General features: G+C 48.5%; 1 protein-coding gene across 4 annotated transcripts in view; it reads right to left on the bottom strand.

The window, feature by feature from the left end:
* Positions 1-3897: 3897 nt before the first annotated feature.
* Positions 3898-19416, bottom strand: part of RAD21L1 (RAD21 cohesin complex component like 1) — a 1746850-nt gene continuing 1731331 nt past the window's right edge. For 3 of the 4 annotated variants that reach the window (XM_069650928.1, XM_069650927.1, XM_069650929.1), the window contains exon 14: positions 3898-4770. In XM_069650928.1, coding sequence (XP_069507029.1) covers positions 4582-4770 — 189 coding nt within the window. In that variant the 3' untranslated portion in view covers positions 3898-4581. The remainder of the gene's footprint in view (positions 4771-19416) is intronic. The other variant, XM_069650930.1, reaches the window with a different exon arrangement.

The following is a 19416-nucleotide window of genomic DNA, read 5'->3' on the forward strand; positions in this document are numbered from 1 at the left end:
AGGACAGGTGAGTGAAGCGTGGCGCTGCAGCGAGCAACGCGATGCTTTTAAATTGAAGTCTTCCTTCAGGGATGCTGCCGAGAAGATTCCGGATGCAGGTAAGAAGCTTGAAATAATCCTTGGTTTTCACCTTTCTCTTCTCTTCCTTCCTTGCAGGTCTTCCAGGTTCAAGACGGGCGTGGCTGCAGTCCAGGAGCAGGAGCAGACACGGTGAGCGTTAAGCTGCAGGAAGCAGAACAACGCGAAGCATGAGCTGCTGTCTGGGCGTGGCTTAAATAGCCTCCAAAGAAGTCCCAGGTATGTATCCTTCCCCAACTAGGTATGTATCCTTCCCTGGCCGCGCCCGAGTGAAAAAATAGTCCCTATGAAAAAATAGTCCCTTTCAGGTCTTAGGGAGGCCTGAAGCGTGCAGCATGGTCTGCATCAGGTAAGTGCACAAAACACCTCCCTTTATGAGCCTGGCGCCTATGGCGCCAGGACTGATGTCCAACATGAGCCTGGCGCCAAAGGCGCCAGGACTGAGTCCAAAGAGTCCCTATAAGGGGCCGCTGGGTTTTACCCGAGGGCATGATGCCTGCTTCCGGGGGTGCTGGGCCTGGCCTGATGCTCCGGGGGTAGGCATCATGACAGATTCCTTCTCAACTATTGAATCGCGTAAAAACCTGATCAGTTCTGAACAACAATCAACAAAGACTTTTCTTTTACATGTGACACACAACAGAACATGTACGACAGACAGTTGACAGACTAGACAGACACCAGCTGGACACAAATATCTCTGCCTCTAATCATTACCCCTACATGGAGTTTAAACGAACCCCGTTCACGACGTCTTTAAACGTGGTGGTAGCCCAGTCGTCACCTAGTATGTGGGGCTCTGAGTTGACATTTCTTCTGACCGCTATATTAAAGTGCAGGAATAAGGCGTATCCTCTCTCTTTCTCAGATGTCCGCCCTGGTATCCTCTCTCTTCTCAGGTGTCTGCCCCGGTATCCTCTCTCTTCTCGGATGTCTACCCCGGTAACCGCTATTTATTCAATTATTCTTGAGTCATTATCCCCTTATATATATATATATATAGAGTCTTCTCTACTTCTGATTATTTTGTTTTTTCCACCTCCCTCCATTACCTTTTCCCTTACTTGTTCTAAAGCCTATGACATTTGCCAAAACATTCAATTTTTGTTTCACTCACCGTTCGCATCGTTCCTCTCTGGACCCTCGGGATCACTGCCTTCGTTACCCCCTCCTTCAGTCTTTCGCCTGACCCGCTGCCCGTAGGAATGGGAAGGGTTATGTTTTTAAAACGGGTCCATTCAGGCCCACTGAAGTTTTGGATCAATTTATACTACCATTGTCCACGGGAAGCTTCACAGTCTACTCAGACAAATGGCGAAGGACTCGTGATATTGCCGAAGACCTAAAATTACTTCGTGTCGACGATCAATAGGTGTCTTATTTTAATCAATAATCGATGGATCGTAACCATCCTCTGCTACCAAGTGTACAGAAGGGCGGAGTGACCTCTGATGGGCCCATAGGATCAGAGCTCACCCTCGAGTACTTTAAAACGAGATAGCTGCACCTTGAGGTGGATGGGGTGCGGGATTCTCTTACTCCAACACCAATCAATAAGGACAACTCAATGGTTTGGCAAAGGGAAGTCCGTTTAATGACAAGTACAAAAAACGGGGAAACATGGAAATCAACAGTGATGCAATCGCCCGTCTCGCTTCAACTCCCAACAATCTTCATTCAACAGCAATATTTATAGCAAAAAATTTGTCATCATTGACTTGTAACACTCATAAGTTTGTCATGCAATTCTATTGGTTGGAAAAGGTAACTTAAATTTAGGTGATATATCTGTATATGGTAATGGAGTGTAAGGATTGGATAACTCTTATCGGGTAGGAGTCTACGCCCTTCCCTCTATATTACCTATGCACACATCACTACAAGTACGACGTCTCATTGGTTCTACTATCTATAGGACCTTAGATTATTTGGCCCACTGTGATTGGGCTGGCTACAACCCTAAGCATAAATTGCCACTTTAATTAGCAGCATGCAGAATGGTCAACCAGATGCGGCATGCCCCATGGTTCACCCTGCCTCCCTTCCATCAATCAATACTTTAGGGCTATGTGTCAATTAGTTGGCTGAGGATGGCCTCGAAACTGTAGCTTCTTGTCAGGAAAAGTTATGGTATCTTCTGCTTTTGGGTGACATCAGACGTTGGTACCTCTTTGCTCTAGGCTGGTCACGTGTTAGTACACCGTGAATCTGCTTCTTTTTCCTTCTATTTGTGCATTTAATTCTCCTTTAGGCCTGCCACCTGCCTGGGCCTCTTTATCTCGACCTTCGTGGGGCAGGTTGCCCTGTTCTTGAGTTTCGATTCTCCGAAGTTACTGTCTGCCTCCCTCACTTGGTTTGACCTCGACTTCCCAGGCACAAGCTGCCTCTTGCTGAGTTTCGATTCTGGCCTCCCGTCTTGCCTTTGGCTGGAACCTGAGTCCTGGCCTGTTTTTACCCTTAGTAACCTGGGTTAATTCTGCTATTGTATAAAGCGGACTCGCACTTATATGAGTTGGCGCTTGCTCTATTTTCTACTAAGCATAGCAAGCTGCACCGTTTTCTTAGCTTCTTGCGTTCCAACCTATGTACAGGCGTTAGCTGGTTGCATACTTTCATCCTGCTTTACAGTTATGTTTCTTTGCATTTCAACATCGTCTCTTCTTCTAAGTCTACTACGTTATTTTCGTGCATTTTGTCTTAGTGTATCATCCTTTTGGTTGCCGTTTCTTTCATCCGTGAGTCTGTCCGGGCCCTTGTATCATCACCATTCGCCTTCAATTAAGGCCCCTGGGTCTCTTCTGGGACAGTTTGTAAGTAGTCTCCATTTCGTGTCAGCTGCTGGTATGGTTGTCTCAATGGGTATCTTACTGCCCATGGTTGTCTGGTTATTGGCACTTCAATAGGTATTGCTCTTCTGATGGGCACTGGGCAGAGCCCTAGTGCGGCTCTCTGCTGGTTTATTTGCTCATCATACGTCACATATCTTTGTGTGTACGTTCCTGGTACTTCAAAATGGGTGGCTGGAGTGCAGGCCATATCTGGGTACTCCTCTACATAGTGCAGACAGGAGGAAGAGGGGACAGGAGTTAATGTTGGGATATACAGAGCTGTCCATATATTAGTGGTTAAGGTCCCATGCTGGCCCATTGTTTTCGTATCACACCAATGTTACAATTGTATAATTGGGCAAGAATTACTCTCTTGATGGGCCATACTGGGTGGTAACGCCTTCTGCTAACGTTAATGGGCCCAAGTCCGGTGAGGTCCTCTGGAGTGGGGGCTGGGCTATTACCAGCATGCATGGTCCACCAGACCAGTCATTAAGGCCATTCACACCCCAATACAACACCCAGCGTATTAAGAGCTATTTTTTTTTTTAGAAAGACGCAGGCTGCGCAGAGTGCACAATCCATGTATTCGAAGAAAATAACCACACTAACGTTGGCTGCCACTGAATGGTAGATGGGGGGCCAGTCATCCATTTTCATAATAGCAGCCATGTTGCCAGTGGGAATGGAGGATTAGCAGTGGAAAGTGGTAAATAAAGTGGCTCTTCGGGCAAGGGGGACAAGCTGCAAGACAGGGGGAGGATTAAGAGAACAAACTTCACTAAACCATCCGTGTCTTTGGTATGAAAATACGGTCTGGGCTGTTTCTATATACCACAGAGTTAGTGATCTTTTTCTGCTGAATGGCAATAGGCAAAAGTAATAAATCAGCTACAGATATCATATAAGTCATTTATAACACGCCTGTACACAAGTGTTTCAGGTCACCCGTCCCCAAAATTCAAGCTCAAAGACTAATGTGGTTTTTTTTGTACATAATTTAATGCGAAACACATGTTTATGTATATATTTCTCTGTTAAATAAAAAATAAGCTTAATATGCTTTATAATCTGACATTTTGTTGTACATTCTGTACACAATACGCAATGTTTCAAATTGGCTAAGCTACAGAATACCCATTCCAAGGTCAAAACTGCAAGCGTGTTTACAGAGGAGGCAGAAGAGTTTGAAAAATATAACCCAGTATGACTCTTGATATCACTAATGTATTACCTGTAACGTCATGTCTTGGCTGAGGGCGGCATGGTCACACTGCATCTTTGGTCCCTGCGAGGTAGGTTTTAATATGTGGTGCAGGCTGCAGTTCAGCACTCCCACCATTTACACGATGCATGTCATGTATTTCTATTTATAATTACACATAACTAAAACCTCCCCATAGAAAGTGGGGGGTCCGTTCGCAATGAAGCCAATACACTCCTTTAGTCTGAGGTCAGCACTGGTGACTGTGAGGAGTAATGTATACATATTGCCCCAATGCACATTTTGTTCTGTTATCAATGGGGGAAGATGGCTGGAGGGGTTTTCATTAACCTCGGAGACAGCAGCCTAATTTTAACATGTAATGGAACATTTAAGTGTTCTTTTATTTAGGTAACCCTTAGGGCACAAATGTGGATGGTTTCACTCTGCATACATAGAATGCATGCTCTCTCAAATAGTGTTGAATCTTGGTCCAGCAGTAGCGATGACGTCTGCATAAGGAGCACTCTGGCTTAGCTCAATGGCAGATTGTTTCTTGAGGACCAAGAAACTGTAGAACTTGGCTGAAGCTTGCTTGCGGTTATTGTCCTTGCAGAGCTCCAGCAAACTGAAAGACACCACTCCAGTACTGCTCATTTCCTGTGATGAAAAATGACACGGAGGAACAAGGTGAACAGTTTCTCAACATAAGACAGGTGAGAATAAAGGTCAAAACATCGAGGTCCCAGTAAACGTGCGAAATAAAAAAATGAATCAATTAATGTTTTCCCTAATAGTGCTTCAAAAAGAAACAATGCAAGCCACAGTAGGTGGTGCAATCCTGGTTGAGGAGCTTTACAACCGTAGGGTAGTGGAATACAGGTGTAGCAATCAACTGGTGATGGGGGAAGTGGCTACATGGAGAAGGGTCAGTGAAAAGGATTCATTAATTTACAGCACGTACATTAAAACATGAACAATAGTTTACCTTAATGTACTGCTGGGAACAGGGAAGATGATCACAGGCCATGTAATTGACAAAAGGGACTTCCAGTTGCCAGAAATAGATGGAAACATTTGGCGTTTTCGGGTTAGTTTTGATTATTATTTTTCTTTTATTTGCTTCTATTGTGCTTCTCACTAAAACGCTTTACACAATTAATGAATTGTTCAAATTATTATATGGAAATACACAAGAACAGAGATAAAACTGAACAAAAGAATACCAAACAGACGCAGAATAATGTAATGATCCATAAATCTGAAATTAATAAAAGTCAAGCAGTAAAATGCAATCTGCAAGACAAAATCAGGCATCCCACCCAACCATGCATGACAACACGGATAGGGGCCAATCCTAACAAGTCTTAAAAACGAAGTAAAAAAAAGTACAGTGCGTGTCTTTACCTCACAGCACTTGCAAAGTGGGTAGTGGACTAGTGGTGTCCTTGTTTGTCTTGGGAGTGGGAGCGGGAAGTGGGCATATTGGGCCGGAGCACCAAGCGGTTAAGGAGATGTCGGAAATGGACTGGAGGCGGGAGACAAAGTTAAATTTTTTTGTGACATGGGTTGGGGGAGAATTAGAAGGAGGGCTAATAGAAGGAGCCCCCCGCCCCCTTCAAAGAGGCGGGTCGGGATGGCTTCGGGCAAGGGAAGGAGCTTCGATGCATTTACTGCATGGGAAAGACCTGCAAAGTAAATACAGGCGAAGTGAAGGCATGGAATAAACACATGTTCATGGCACACTTGCAATCCTGGTTTGTTGACCACAATCTCAGAATGAAGACTGTTTCGAGCAGTCAGAAAAGTCATAATAATGCTATTGATTATCCCCACACCCTTCACCCTCCATGCCTGCCAAGACTTACCAGGAGGACACGATTTTGGACATGTGGGTTAACTGGGATTCTATCCCAGGTCTCCACAGTCTGACAATACCTTGCCAGAGAAAGTAAAATGAATACCAAACCCATACATCTTCAGCCCCACAACACTCAAATAAAAAAAATATGTTTGTGGTCTTTTGAAGATACTGATCCACAGAATATCCCACCACACAAAATGTAGTAATCTATTTGACTTTTCTGTGACATAACTATGGCTCGAAAGTGAAGTTGCCATGTGCGGGCAAATAGACTATTCAGCCTGTGTTGCGTACTATATATATGGCCAAATATGGAGCAACACTGTAGCCTAATAAATCATGCTTGCGTGAGGCTTTTTTTTTTAACAATAACAACATTTAGGTGCTGCGGTAAACTCCCAGTACTCCCTATACCGATTTATGAGGGTAGCAGGTCGCTGGGGACATACCTGCAGTTACGCAATGTACGTCCCTGGGGTGTTTGAGGTGGGGCCCCACACGCCCCCCTATACCTCCTAAGAGGCAGTATGCCCTGGACTCATCAGATCTTTATTGGTCATTTGTAAGGCGCTTCTACACAAGAGTTTCCAGGCGCCACAAGAAAAACAAAAGGGGTGGGGGAGAGGGGGCGGCAGAGGATAAACAACAACAATAAATGGTCCTACTAGGCCTTGCGACATTCGAAGCATGCAAGTGCAGTGTCAGTAAGTGCAGGGGCATGGGGCAGGTCCGGGCGGAAGGGGTGGGAGGGGGGAGGGGAGAAGTTCAGGAAGGATGGGCCCCAGCGGTTGGGCAAGTGCTGAGGGGAGCACAGGAGGGCAAGTAACAGAGGAACCAGGGATAAAAGGTCAGCTAGTGAGAGGACGGGGTGGACTAGATTCAGGTTAGTCATGGAGTGTTACCCGAGGACAAGTGCTGGTTAAGGGGTGCTGGGGAAGACTGGATGAGGAGGGCCTGGCCCCTGTAATGCACATAAGGGACCAGGCACCAGTCGCAACAGCAGGTGGACATTAGCTGGGGAGGAGGAGAGGGAACGAGGAGGAAAAAAGGAAAGTCTTGAGAAGTTTCCAGAATTTAAGGAGATCCGGCTCAAGCCTGAGAGGGGCAGGAAGGCCGTTCCAGGGGGAGGTTCCTGCCGAAGAAAGATCAACCCCCCACGCCTGCTTTGAAGAGAGTTGGAGCCAGAGGACCGAAGGACTCTGGCAGGGCGGTATTTAAGGAAAGGAAGTTGGATGTAGTGGGGTCCCAGGCCCCAGAAAGCCTTGTTGATGATGCAGAGGTTCTTGAATTTGATCCTGGCAGCCACCGGGAGCTAGTGGAGAGATTTTAGGGTTGAAGAGATGCAGTCCCTGAGCTTGAGGTTAAGGATAAGTCTTGCAGCCCTATTCTGGATTAGTTGAAGAGGATGGAGGGAGGAAAGAGGCATATTGAGGAAGAGGCTGTTGCAATAGTCTATCCTAGAGAGAACCAGGGCTCTGGAGACATTGAGCTTCCTGGAAAAGGTGAGGAAAGGAAGAATGCCTCTGAGGAGGGGGAACTGAAAGTTGGACTTCTTGGCAAGGTCTGTGATGTGAGGGGAGAAAGAAAGAGAGGAGTCGAAGATGACCCCAAGGATTTTTGCCTCACAGGACGGGGTCGGGGGGTGAGGTGGCCCAACGAGGGCAGCCAGGTGGGAAACGGGCATCCCAATGAGAAGGATCTCAGTCTTACTGGCGTGGCAGTCAGGTATTAGAGTGGAAGAAGAGAAAGTAGAGGAGGGAAGCTTAAAGGAGAACTGTGTGTCATCAGCATACTCTGGAAGCGAGGAGAGAAGGTGGAGATCAAGTAGGCCAGAGGAGCCAGGTAGATTTTGAAAAGCCACAGCGATAGGATAGAGCCCTGAGGGACGCCACAGGTAGAGAGTGAGGTGGCAGAGAGGAAAAGGCCCAGTTGTACTTGGGATGGTCGGTTAGAAAGGAAAGAGGTCAGCCAGGCCAGTGCCTGGTCCGTGATACCCAGGGTATCACAGAGACGATTTATGAGAATGGCATGGTTGACCGTGTCAAAGGCAGAGGAAAGCTCGAGAAGGATCAGAATGGAGGGAGAGTTGGAATCAAGATATGAGAGCATGTCTTCACGGGTGTTCAGGAGAGCAGTTTCTGTGCCTCTGGATGCTCTAAAGCCAGATTGGTGGTCATGGAGACAACCAGCAGATTTGGTGTGAAGGGTCAGTTGGGGGAGGACCAACTTCTCCAGGAGTTTGCCCAGGAAAAGAGTGATGGCGATAGGGTGATAGTGAGCTGGACAGGAAGAGTCTGCAGACAGCTTTTTTAGGAGTGGGTGCACAAGGGAGTGCTTGAGGGGTTGTGGGAAGGAGCCAGTGGCAAAGGAGTGGTTACAGAAACCAGCCAAGGCTGGGGAGAGAGGAGATGTTGACCTTGATAGCTCTGGAGGAGCACCTGTTTGGAGGAGACTTTCATAGAGCAGACTACTTTAGAGACCTCATGCAATGGGAGAGGAGGAGAATATGGGGGTTGGGGGGCGAGAGGCGGCCAAGGTAGGCAAGAGCAGAGGGGAGGCCAGGAGGGAAGTAGAGGAGAGTGAGGACAGAATGTCCTGAGTTTTGATGGAGAAGTGGAAGGTCAGTTCAGTACAGAGGGCCTGGGAGGGAAGAGGAGACTGCAGTGGGATTCAAGTGCCTTGCAGATTTTGAAGAGTTCAGCCGTGCTAATGTTGGCCCCAGAAAGGAGGGGTTGGACATGAGCCATCTTCTTAGAGCGGATGGAGGGACGATATTGTCTTTGGAGCAGGCGGCAGGCCAGTTTGTCAGAGGATGTGCTTGAGGCCTGGTGGACAAGTCAGAGTTGTACCAAGAGTTGCAGTTGGAGGCAGGCTTCATGCGGATCCTCATTGCAGGGGCATGGATGTCCAGAGTGTTGGAGATGGAGGTTGGCAAGTGCTGAGTCGTGTGAGAGTCAAAAGCAGGGGTGGGAGGAGGAATGAAGGTGGCAGCAAATTCAGCGACTGAAACACTCTTCATCAGTCGAATGACGGAGAATGAGAGGCATTGCAGGGGGGGCTAGAGAGATCCAGGTGGGTGGAGAGGAGAGAGTGGTCAGACCAGGAGAGAGGGGTAGTTAGAGGGTTAGAGAGAGTGATGTCTGCAGAGAAGGTGTATCCAGCAGAGTGGGTCAGGCCTGAGGGAAGAATTGTGAGGGGAAGAGCCACAGAGGTCGCAGAAAGGTACAGTAGCCGCATTCGGAAAGTCTAGATGAATATTAAAGTCACCAAGGAAGATATGATATGATATTTTATTTATATCGTGCTCGTACACAAGTGTTTCAGAGTGTGACAAGAGAAGGGAGAGGGAAAAGAGGAGAACAAAACAACGATCTTACTAGGCCCAGTGACATTAAGAACGCGCAAGTGCATGGGAAAGGGAAGTGGAGAAGTGCATGGATGGGGGGAGAAGTGGAAAGTGCAGAGCAGAGGAGAAACAGATAAATAATAATAAATAAATAAAATAAATAAATAATAAGGCAATAGAAGGTAGTAGTGCAGCCAGCAAGTGGCAAGTGCTGGGTTTAAGGCAGCAGAAAGGGTATGTCTGATAAGTGCAGAAAGGAAAGAAGGGGGGTGAGGGACTGTATGGGTACAGATACAACCCCAGCGCAACGGGTGGTCCGGAGGCAGTGCAGGAGGGTGGCAGGGTGTGCAGGTACCTGGGCCCGGAGGACAGAGGGTGGCCAGGTGCACAGAGCCTAGACAGAAAAAGATCGGCAGGGGAAAGGAGGGGAGGGGGGGGCGAAGGCAGAAGCAAAGAGGAAGGTTTTGAGGTGCTTCTGGAACCGGAGATGGGTCTCCTCAAGTTTCAGAATGGCAGGGAGGCTGTTCCAAAGGGAGGCCCCAGCTGAAGACAGATCTACCCCCAGCTCGTTTCTTTGAAAAACGACTGACCCCGAGGGAGTTAGAGGTAGAGGAGTGAAGGGCACGAGGGGAGAGGTCTTTACGGAGGGATAATTTAAGGTATTCTGGACCTAGGCCCCAGAAAGCATTGTGGACAATACTGAGGGTTTTGAATTTAATCCTTGCATCCACTGAGAGCCAATGAAGGGATTTCATAGCTGGAGAGATACGATCCCAGGGCTTGAGGCCAAGGACAAGTCTTGCAGTTCTGTTCTGGATTAGTTGTAGAGGGCAGAGAGAAGAGGCAGGTAGATTTAGAAAGAGGCTGTTACAGTAGTCCAACCTAGAGAGAACCCAAGCTTGGGAGACCATGAGCTTCTGAAGGAAGGAAAGGAAAGGTAGAGTACCTCTGAGGAGGTGCAGTGGGAAGTTTGACTTTTTAGAGACACCAGAGATGTGGGCAGAGAAGGAAAGTGTGGAGTCAAAGGTGACCCTGAGGTTCTGTTACACCATCCACTGGTCACCTTACGCACACAAATACCCGTGCAGCCACTAAGCCCTCCAACTCAGGTCCTGATCTGCCTTCCCCTACTGACCTCATGACCTCACTCCCTCAAGCAGCACGGCAGCGGTGCACACGAGGGCATCTAACGTGCTATGGTCATACTCACCCATTGCAACGTTGGCAGCTGCCCTGGCGTCTTGGAGACAGTCGACGGAGACGCCGGCTTTTTCCCTTGCTTTGTCACACCCTCAGGAAGACCTGGCAGCGTTTTGAAAACTTGGGTCATCTGACAAGGAAACGTGCTACATCATCGGTCACGTGATGGGTCATGTGACACTCCTAGGCCCCTTCAAAACCGGAGAGGGAACGCTCATTCAGTGCTTCACAGCTGACCCAATCAGGCACTGTTCGGCGTCTTCCTGTCTCCACATCTTGAATCTGAACTACGGACTTTTCTTCTTGGATTCCTCTGTCAAGCCCTTGGATACTGTTTTTGCTCTGCTGTTTCAGGACATTTGAACCGTGTTTTTGGATTACCCCTGGTTTCGACAAACTTGGCTGGCTTTTGACCTTGGAACTCTTAACGGACTGTTTTCGGATTTCCTCTTCTGTTACCTTTTGGGGTACCCTTTCCATACAGGTCTTGCAGTGCCTATTTTTACAACAATCTACGCCTATCCGCTGCCGCTTGCTACACTCTGCAGCCACACAGAACACCTCCATTCTCATCTGTGCTCTTCCCGTCCCCAGACCCTTGGTAAGCCCCTTGATATGTGTTACCTCGCTATTCAGTGTATTGTTTGCCATTGTACTGACCCATTGCTTGCTTTACAGCGGTCGACGGGTCACCGGTGTTCCTGGTTCCTGGCATTCTTCGGCACTCAAAAAACCTGTGGCCTCAAGGATTGCTCAGGAAGTTATTTGTATCTTTCTGAGTGGAACTTGTGGACAGAGGCCCCATAATCTTCACGACCATCAAGTCATAACAGGTTCTTAGCCTCGTAGGTAGGGGTAGGAGGAGGGCCAAGGGAGGCCGGCCAGAGAGTTAGGGGAAAGGATGGTGAAGGTGTACCGATGAGAAGGATCTCAGTCTTGTTGGTATTTAGACAAAGATCATTGGCGGCACACCAATCTTGAATGGCAGATAGGCAATCAGAGATGAGAGAAGGAGAGGGGGTGGCAGCCTGAAAATGAGTTGAGTGTCGTCAGCGTAGCACTGAAAATGTTAGCAGAAAATGGCAATGCAGTGGGCGGGAGTTGCCAGGTATTGATTGAAAAGCCAGGGCGAGAAGTCAGACCCCCTGGGGAACACCACAGCTAGAGAGGGAGATAGATGATAGGAAGGACCCAAGTTGGACCTGGGAGGGTCGATCAGAGAGGAAAGAGGTCAGCCAGGTCAGCGCCTGATCAGTGATACCCAGGTTATCACGGAGACGGTTAAGCAGGGTGATATGGTTGACTGTGTCAAAGGCAGAAGAGAGATCAAGTAGGATGAGGACAGAGGTAATGTTAGAGTCAAGGTTGGAGAGAAGATCTTGACGGATGTTCAGGAGAGCAGTTTCCGTGCTTCTGGCAGCTCTGAAGCCAGACTGGTGGTCATGTAGAGAGCCAACAGAATCGGAGTGATGGTTAAGCTGAGAGATAGCTAGTTTTTCCAAGAGTTTACCCAGAAAGGGAATAAGGGAAATTGAGCGATAGGTAGCCGGACAAGAAGGATCAGCTGTGGGTTTGTTGAGAAAAGGATGCACTAGGGAGTGCTTCAGAGGAGAGGGGAAGGATCCTGAGGCAAAGGAGTGGTTGCAAAAATCGGCAAGGCCTGTGGCGAGGGTATCAATGTGGTCATTGATGGTTTTAGAGGAACAAGGATGAACCTGTTTTGATGAGGCTTTCATAGATCGGAGATGGAGAGAAAAGAGGAAAGAATGAGAAAGAGGGTGGGGTGCTGGCTGAAGGAGGGTCAGCAAGCGCAGACAGAGATGGGAGAGGAGGGGGAGGAGAGTGTGGACAGGATGTTGTGGGTTTTTGAGATAAAGTGAGAGGCAAGGGCATTGCAAAGAGCCTGGAAGGCAAGAGGAGGGGTAGAGACTGCTGTAGGGTTGGCCAGCTCCTTGCAGATTTTAAAGAGTTTGGCAGAGTTGTCAGATGCCGCAGAGATACAGGCTTGAATGTGGGCTCTCTTCTTGGTGAGGACAGAAAGTCGGTATTGCTTTTGGAGCAGGCGACAGGCCAGTTTGTCAGAGGATGAACAAGAAGCCCTCCATTTCCTCTCAGCCGCCCTACACTTAAGTTTAAGTGTAGCTAGGTCAGAGTCATACCAGGAACTGCACTTGGCTTTGGACTTCAATCAGATCCTCATGACAGGGGCAAGAGCATCAAGTGTATCAGAAATAGAAGAGCAGAGCTGGGACAGGGCTGTGTCAGGGTGTGAGTCAGCCAGAGGTGGAGGGGGGTGAGAAGGTGGCAGTAAAAGCCTCAACTGAGACACTCTTCATGGGCCGGATGTCAGTGAAAGGTAGGTGGCAATGTTGGGGTAGGCTTGGCTTGGGGGGAAGAGAAAGAGAGATGAGAGGAAAGGAGACAGTGGTCACTCCAGGAGTGAGGAGTGGTCAGAGGGATAGAGAGGGGAAGGCCAGAGGAGATCAAGACATCAAGTGTGTGTCCTACAGAGTGAGTTGGTACCAGAGGGGAGGATAGAAAGGGGGAGGGAATCGCAGAGGTCGCAAAAGAGTGCAGATGAGGAACATGGAGAATCAAGATGGATATTTAAGTCACCAAGGAGGAGGAGTTGAGTGGTTGAGGCCAGAAGGAGGAGGAGAGGTTATTTGACCAGGGGGCCGGAAGAGAGTAGCAACAGTAAGAGTGGCTAGGAGAGAGAGAGAGATCCTGCAGACAAGGCATTCGAAAGAGGAGTATATCTGAGTGGGAATGATAGAGTCAGGAATCACCTTAGGAAAGATCAGGGCTAGACCCCCGCCGGGCCGGGTTGGATCTGGGTGCGGAGAGGATTTTGTAGCCATAAGAGAGGAGAGTGTCAAAGCTCGTGACAGAGCTGGCCACGAACCATGTCTCAGTAAGACCGAGGACATCAAGGTCAAATTCTTCCAGGAGGTGGCAGATGTCAGAGAAGTGTTTGACAGCAGAGCGAGAGTTGAGAGTGGCAAGAGAAGTTTAGGGGAGTAGGTCAGGAGCGAGGAGGAGAGGTCTGCCCATTCAGAGAGGAAAAGGGGGGTAGGTTCAGGGGGTCTATAGATAGTGGCGAGAGTGAGGGAGAATATAGGAGAGACATCCAGCTTGCAGACGATGGATCCAAAGGGAAATTAAGATTGAATGGGAATGATAGTGGCAGGGACCCAATAGAGAAGACAAGGGCCACTCCACCTCCAGGCTGGTTAGTCCTAGGTTTGAAGAGGATCCTGTATCCCTCAGGGAGGAGAGTGTCAAAAGCAGTGACAGAGCTGGCACTGAACCACATCTCGGTGAGAGCGGGGACATTGAGATTAAAGTCTTCAAGGAGGTGACAGATGTCAGAAGAGTGTTTAACAGCAGAGTGAGAACTGAGGGTAGCTAAGTGAAGCTGGTTGCTACCTTTAAAGGTCTTCGGAGGTGGGGTACAGAGACAAGGTACACCCATCGGAGGGGGTGGGGGGCCAGAAAGGTGGCAGTCGGAGCAGTGGCAGGAGAGGGGAGGAAGTTAATGAGAGATGAATATCCAGAAGAAGGAGGTTGGACTGGGAGCCCTGTGCCATGATAGTGCCATTTCTGTAGACATTAATGATGCACCTTGATGATGAGAAGTATGCCAAGAGGACTTCCCACCTGGTTCCACCATTAATGGGCGAGGAGGAACGGGGATAGGATAGAGACCATATGGGGAGTCCATAGGTCAGGAGAAGGGACAGTGAAGAGGATGTCAGTTATAGTCTGTCTGGAGGAGGCACTGACCTAGGTATTGGCAATGGGAAGGCCTGGGTTGGAGGCCAGGAGCCTTTTCTTAAACTTTTACCTTCCAGACTTCAAGGGAGAGGTAGGATAGGTGATAGAGTAAATAGGGTAGGCAGAGAGCAGCATGAGTACAGAGAGGGGGGATGGGAGGGCCAGGAAGAGGGACTGCACCGTGCAAGAGGAATTCACCAGGCGGCCTACCAGCCAATGCAGGGGAGATGATACAGAAAGTAGATTCGATTTTTGCACCAGTTAAAATGCCAACAATTACAATGCAGCAGCTGAAATGAGAGGCAGGTGGGGACGGTGTTACAACTACAGGCACAGTGGTAGAATTTGAAATCAGCCAGCAAATGTAGCCCAGGTAGGCTGAAAGTCTAGAAGTGGTGATGAGTGACAAGTAACAAAGGTGAGAGTCACATAGTAGGGATAAAATGGGAGGCAGTAGCAGAGACTTGAGGGAGAAGTCGGGAGGCAGGGGGATAGGAAGATGGTGGTTGAGGTCCAAGCGAGAACGCTGTGTGGATGTCACAGGAGAAGAAATAGGAGCTTACCAGTCACTGTGCTCAAACGCGTGTAGAAAACGATCAGGCAGCTGCAAAGGGGGGAGACTCGCTCAGGGAAGAGTTTACCAGCAGGGCAGAGCAGGAGGCATCAGAGGGAGAAAAATGTAGTGTGTATAAGAAGAGGCATGGTGGCGCGGCCCTGCACGCACGGCCGGACAGGGACAGACAGGGAGTTCTTGGGGCCTTAGTAGAGGGCCTTGGGAAGGGGCCGGCTACCGCCTGCTGGCTCCCTGGATAGGCCGGAAAGAATACTGCACCAGCTAATCGAGCGGTGGGTTCACTGGGCATCAGCAGGTGCATGGATGATGGTGAGGAAGGTGGCAGCCATCTTCAGAAGGTACGAGGAGGCCAAAAGGCATCAGAGCCCAACTGGGCAACTTTCAATGAAACAAAACACATGCCGCAAGAGGCACAAAAGGGGGCACCAGAGAACAGCCAACCCCAAGTGGGTTGTGTACACAAATTAAATGTCAAGTTTTCTTCTTTTTTGTCGTGAATGCAATAACGGCACGATAATGCCCATAAAGTTAGAAAAAGATGGATACCTCGATGTAGATGGTTCAGGAGCAAGGCATCAGGTGAGGCGAGGAGGGGAGGAAACGAGAATTTAAACTAATGAGATACACTACGACACTTAAAATACCCTAATGATTGTTTTAGAAGCCCAGAGAGCCTAAGCCGAGTCAGCGTTACCAGCCTGGGCTGTTTCTCGGGGATTGTGGTAATTTACAGGACTTGCACAGGAAAAAAGCAGCTATACCCAATATCGCAAATTCACAGATATACCAGACTCACAGCAAGACCCTGCGACACATCCACCAAACATTCACCATTTGCAGCAAAAGCTTACCAGAGCAAAGAAGATAACACAAGGCTCGATCTGAAGTTCCCGGGTCCCGAAGGACAAGACAAACAAGAGAAGGGGTGGAACTGCGTATCTGCGAGTCCTGCATAAATGAAGATTCCATGATGCTGTTGACAATTCCACATACATGTAAATCCTTGCCAGCAGCTCTTGATAGAGAGGTAATTTTGAGAATCCCATAGTTATCCAATGTCAACACAAGCCTAATTCCCAGACCTGGAGACGGAATGGCTTGAAACTAGGGAATAACCAATCTGAACCTTGGGTTCAAAGGCAAAAGTAGAATAACTTATAGGACGAGAAGCGGGTGGTGCAGAGCCTCTCACTGAAGTATATGTAGAGGGGGATCATACCATGCTCATTGGGAGACAGGTGTAGGCAGGCACACTATATGCTTATTATATACCTTTACTAAATACTTGACCCGCCTCTTACCTGTCTCCAACCCCACTTACCTAGGTCCAAGATCAGCCCAGTGAGCGCCTAAGCCCCTAAGGGAAAAAGACACTAGGTTAAAGTAACTGGCACGCAAAATAAATGCTGGTGTACGGTTCTTTTAGTTGTTGTATGTTTATATATACTTTTCTCTTCTGGTACACCAGCAGTTTAAAAAAAAAGTTTTCTAAAAAAGGGAAATCACGAGCCACTATATACAAATCACCTGTATCAAACCTTAAATATAAAAAAAACACTTTTCAGTCTTTAAAAAATATATACAATGTCCATATAGTGCACAGTACAAAGAAAAACGCCTTACTTCAGAGACACCCTAACCAGGACTGTCTCAAGGTCCTAGCTGCTGCTCTTTCTTGAGCTCTTTTGTGTTGGTTTTAGCAGGCAGCAGCAGAGTACGGGGGTCCCAAAGTCTTTACTTTGGGTGGGCTGCTTATGCAAGATGCAACCCAGCAATCATATGCTGACACAAAGGTGGCCTGGTTTCGTTTATAGACTTTTATTAGTGTACAGAAAAGGTCCTCAGTATCTCCATCTCCTAAGAGGGATTTTCCCAACCTTTATAACCAATACTAAAGGTTTTGTCAGAATGTCTGTCAAATTAATCTCCACCGTCTTGTGTCACAACTTACTTCTATCCCTCACTCTACAACTAAAAGAAAGTTCCTTCTTCAGGAGAATGGCTCCCTTCTACTGCTTCTCAGATAGTGTCCATCCAAAAGAATTTTCTCTCATCAAAAATGCCAGGAGGAATTACTCCCATCCCTGGCTTGCAGGTTTCACCCAATCTTTATACAATTTCATGTCCATGGGAATGACTCCCTCCTCCTGGTGTAGATCTGTACAGTTTCCAATAAAACCAGGGGGAATGACTCCCTTCCCCTGGTGTCTCCAGTACAACTCTCGGTCCAGGACCAAGAATCCCTCCCTATTCCTGGTATCACTTGGCACAGTTCACAACAAGGCCATGGGGAATGACTCCCTTCCCCTGGCGTCTTTAATACAGCTTCTGAGTCTGTACAAAGAGAATGACTCCCATCTCCAGGTATTGCTTATGGCAGTTCACAAGGCCAGGGGGATTGACTCCCTTCCCCTGGCGTCTTTATCCCAACTCCTACTTCGGTCCCAGGAGAATGACTCCCTTCTCCCTGGCACAGTTCTTTCTCGCTGCTTTCAGTCTACGGTTCCCTTTTCCACTCTGGTTTGTTGCTAGCAAAGTCCCAAATCTTGTTACGGTCCAAGACCCTTCTCTGGTGGTCAGTGGTTCTGTCTTTCCCACTGTGATGAGAAAGAGCTCATCTAAAGCTCTCAGTACCTACTTTCGGATTCCAGAAATGTCTCTGGTAGTCAGTGGGCGTTCTGCGGCCACTGATACTTGCTTCACTTTTCCTAGGGTCCCCAACTCTTCTCGTGCTCTTGTTAGGGTCCCCGACCCTTCCCGTGTTCTAGGTGGTCAGTGGGTTTCTGTCTGATAATGGATAGGCCCAATAGTTGGTTCACTCCCACTGGGCAGAGGGAAAGAGTCTCTCCCGCCTGCGTCCCCTCCAGGAGTCCCGTACCTCCCCATACCTTCTTGAAGGCTTCGGTACGTCACTGGGGCTTCCTGGGACCGGGATCCGCTCCGTCGGCTCTTCATGCTTCTCTCCTTGTCAGGATCTGCAGCACGGCATCTCCCTGCACAGCTAGCTTACTTCCCTCTCTCGGTTACGCGCTCGGGTCTGCACCAAGATCGAATAGAGAACTTGCAGAGCTACATGCCAGCATTCTCTGCGTCTCCCTCCTGGTCCACAAGAAGAATTTGAATCTCCTGCATTGGAGATCTTCCACACCTGCTTCCTCTCAGGGCTGATGATCCTTTATTCCTTTTTATACATTGGGCCTCATCACGACTTTGGCGGTAACCCCTAAATCCGGCTCTTGTCTGGGGGAAATCCGCCAAAAATGTGCGCTATTACCGCCGGCGGGAAATCCGCCGGCGGTAAGAGCGCACATTTTCCCCATTGAGCCCAATGGGGAATGGGGAATTCCCGAATGGGCTCAATGGGGAATGGGGAATAACATTACCGCCGAACTCGTGATCCGGCGCTATTAGCGCCGGGGAGTTCGGCGGTAGGGCTAATACCGCCGCCGGTAATACCGCCGGCGTGACCGCCAAAGTCGTGATCAGGCCCATTGTATCCAGTTCCTCCCCTGTGGATTGCAAAAGTCCTTCGCTTCTGTTAACTACTTAATCCTCATCCTTCCTCGGGACCACCTCATACCAGTGTTAGCACAGTCAATGATCTTCATGTCTCCTGTGCTCTTCCTCGTCCTAGTACTTTTGGCTTGATCTCCTATGTTACAACAATATATAGGTTTGCTTTCAAGGTAGTGGCTCTGAACATAAGGGAGGGCTAGGGAATGTTGGGGAGTGACAACTTTCAATGGGCTGTACCCCAAGTGACCGTCCTTGTCTCCAGAGGAGTCCCTCCCCATGAGGTCCTCCAGCATTAAACCATCTCTAGGGGGACTGTTGAGTAGCGGCTGCACCTCCCTAGCCTCATGGAAAAGGGCTCCCCCTTGGGGAGAAGTGACGACACCCTGTGACTCGTCACATACCCTTCCCCTAATGCTGCTGCTTTGCTCATCTCCCTCTAAGGGTAATCAGGAAAGGAAATCAACATTTCCCTGTTCTTTGCCTTTTCTGTGTTCTATGTGAAAACAGAAAGGCTGGAGATCAAGGAACCAGCGCCTTGCATTTGTCTCTTTCGTCAGAATAAGCCAGGTGAATGGTGAGCGGCCAGTTATTAATGTGAATTTTCTACCTGGTAATATTTTAAATAACACTCTGCCCCCATTTGACTGCTAGGGACTCAGGTTCGATGGTGGCATAATTCCTTTCCCTTGGAAAGTGAGTCCGGCTAATGTATGCTCCATCCTATCATATTCCTGAGATAAAACTGCCCCTATCCCTACCTTCGAAGCATCTGTCTGGAGGATGAACTCTAATGAAATTGGGAACTTTTGGGACAGTCTGTCAAAATCTTCAGATGAGTTACCGCGATGACTATGTATACCTCCGTCCCCAAGCACCGGCCAGAGTGAGTAAACAAAGACAATCCCTGGCCAGTTATTGAGGCCACAGGTGCAGAAGCAGGAACTCAGGTGGCTCAGGTAACCATGGAGCTGCAAAGGAACAGGCAGTCAAGTGAGGATATTGCACAACTATGACAGTAAACAACTCTCT

This window comes from Ambystoma mexicanum, chromosome 3p, assembly GCF_040938575.1.
Source record: "Ambystoma mexicanum isolate Mex_15411 chromosome 3p, UKY_AmexF1_1, whole genome shotgun sequence".
In the NCBI taxonomy this organism is placed as follows: domain Eukaryota; kingdom Metazoa; phylum Chordata; class Amphibia; order Caudata; family Ambystomatidae; genus Ambystoma; species Ambystoma mexicanum.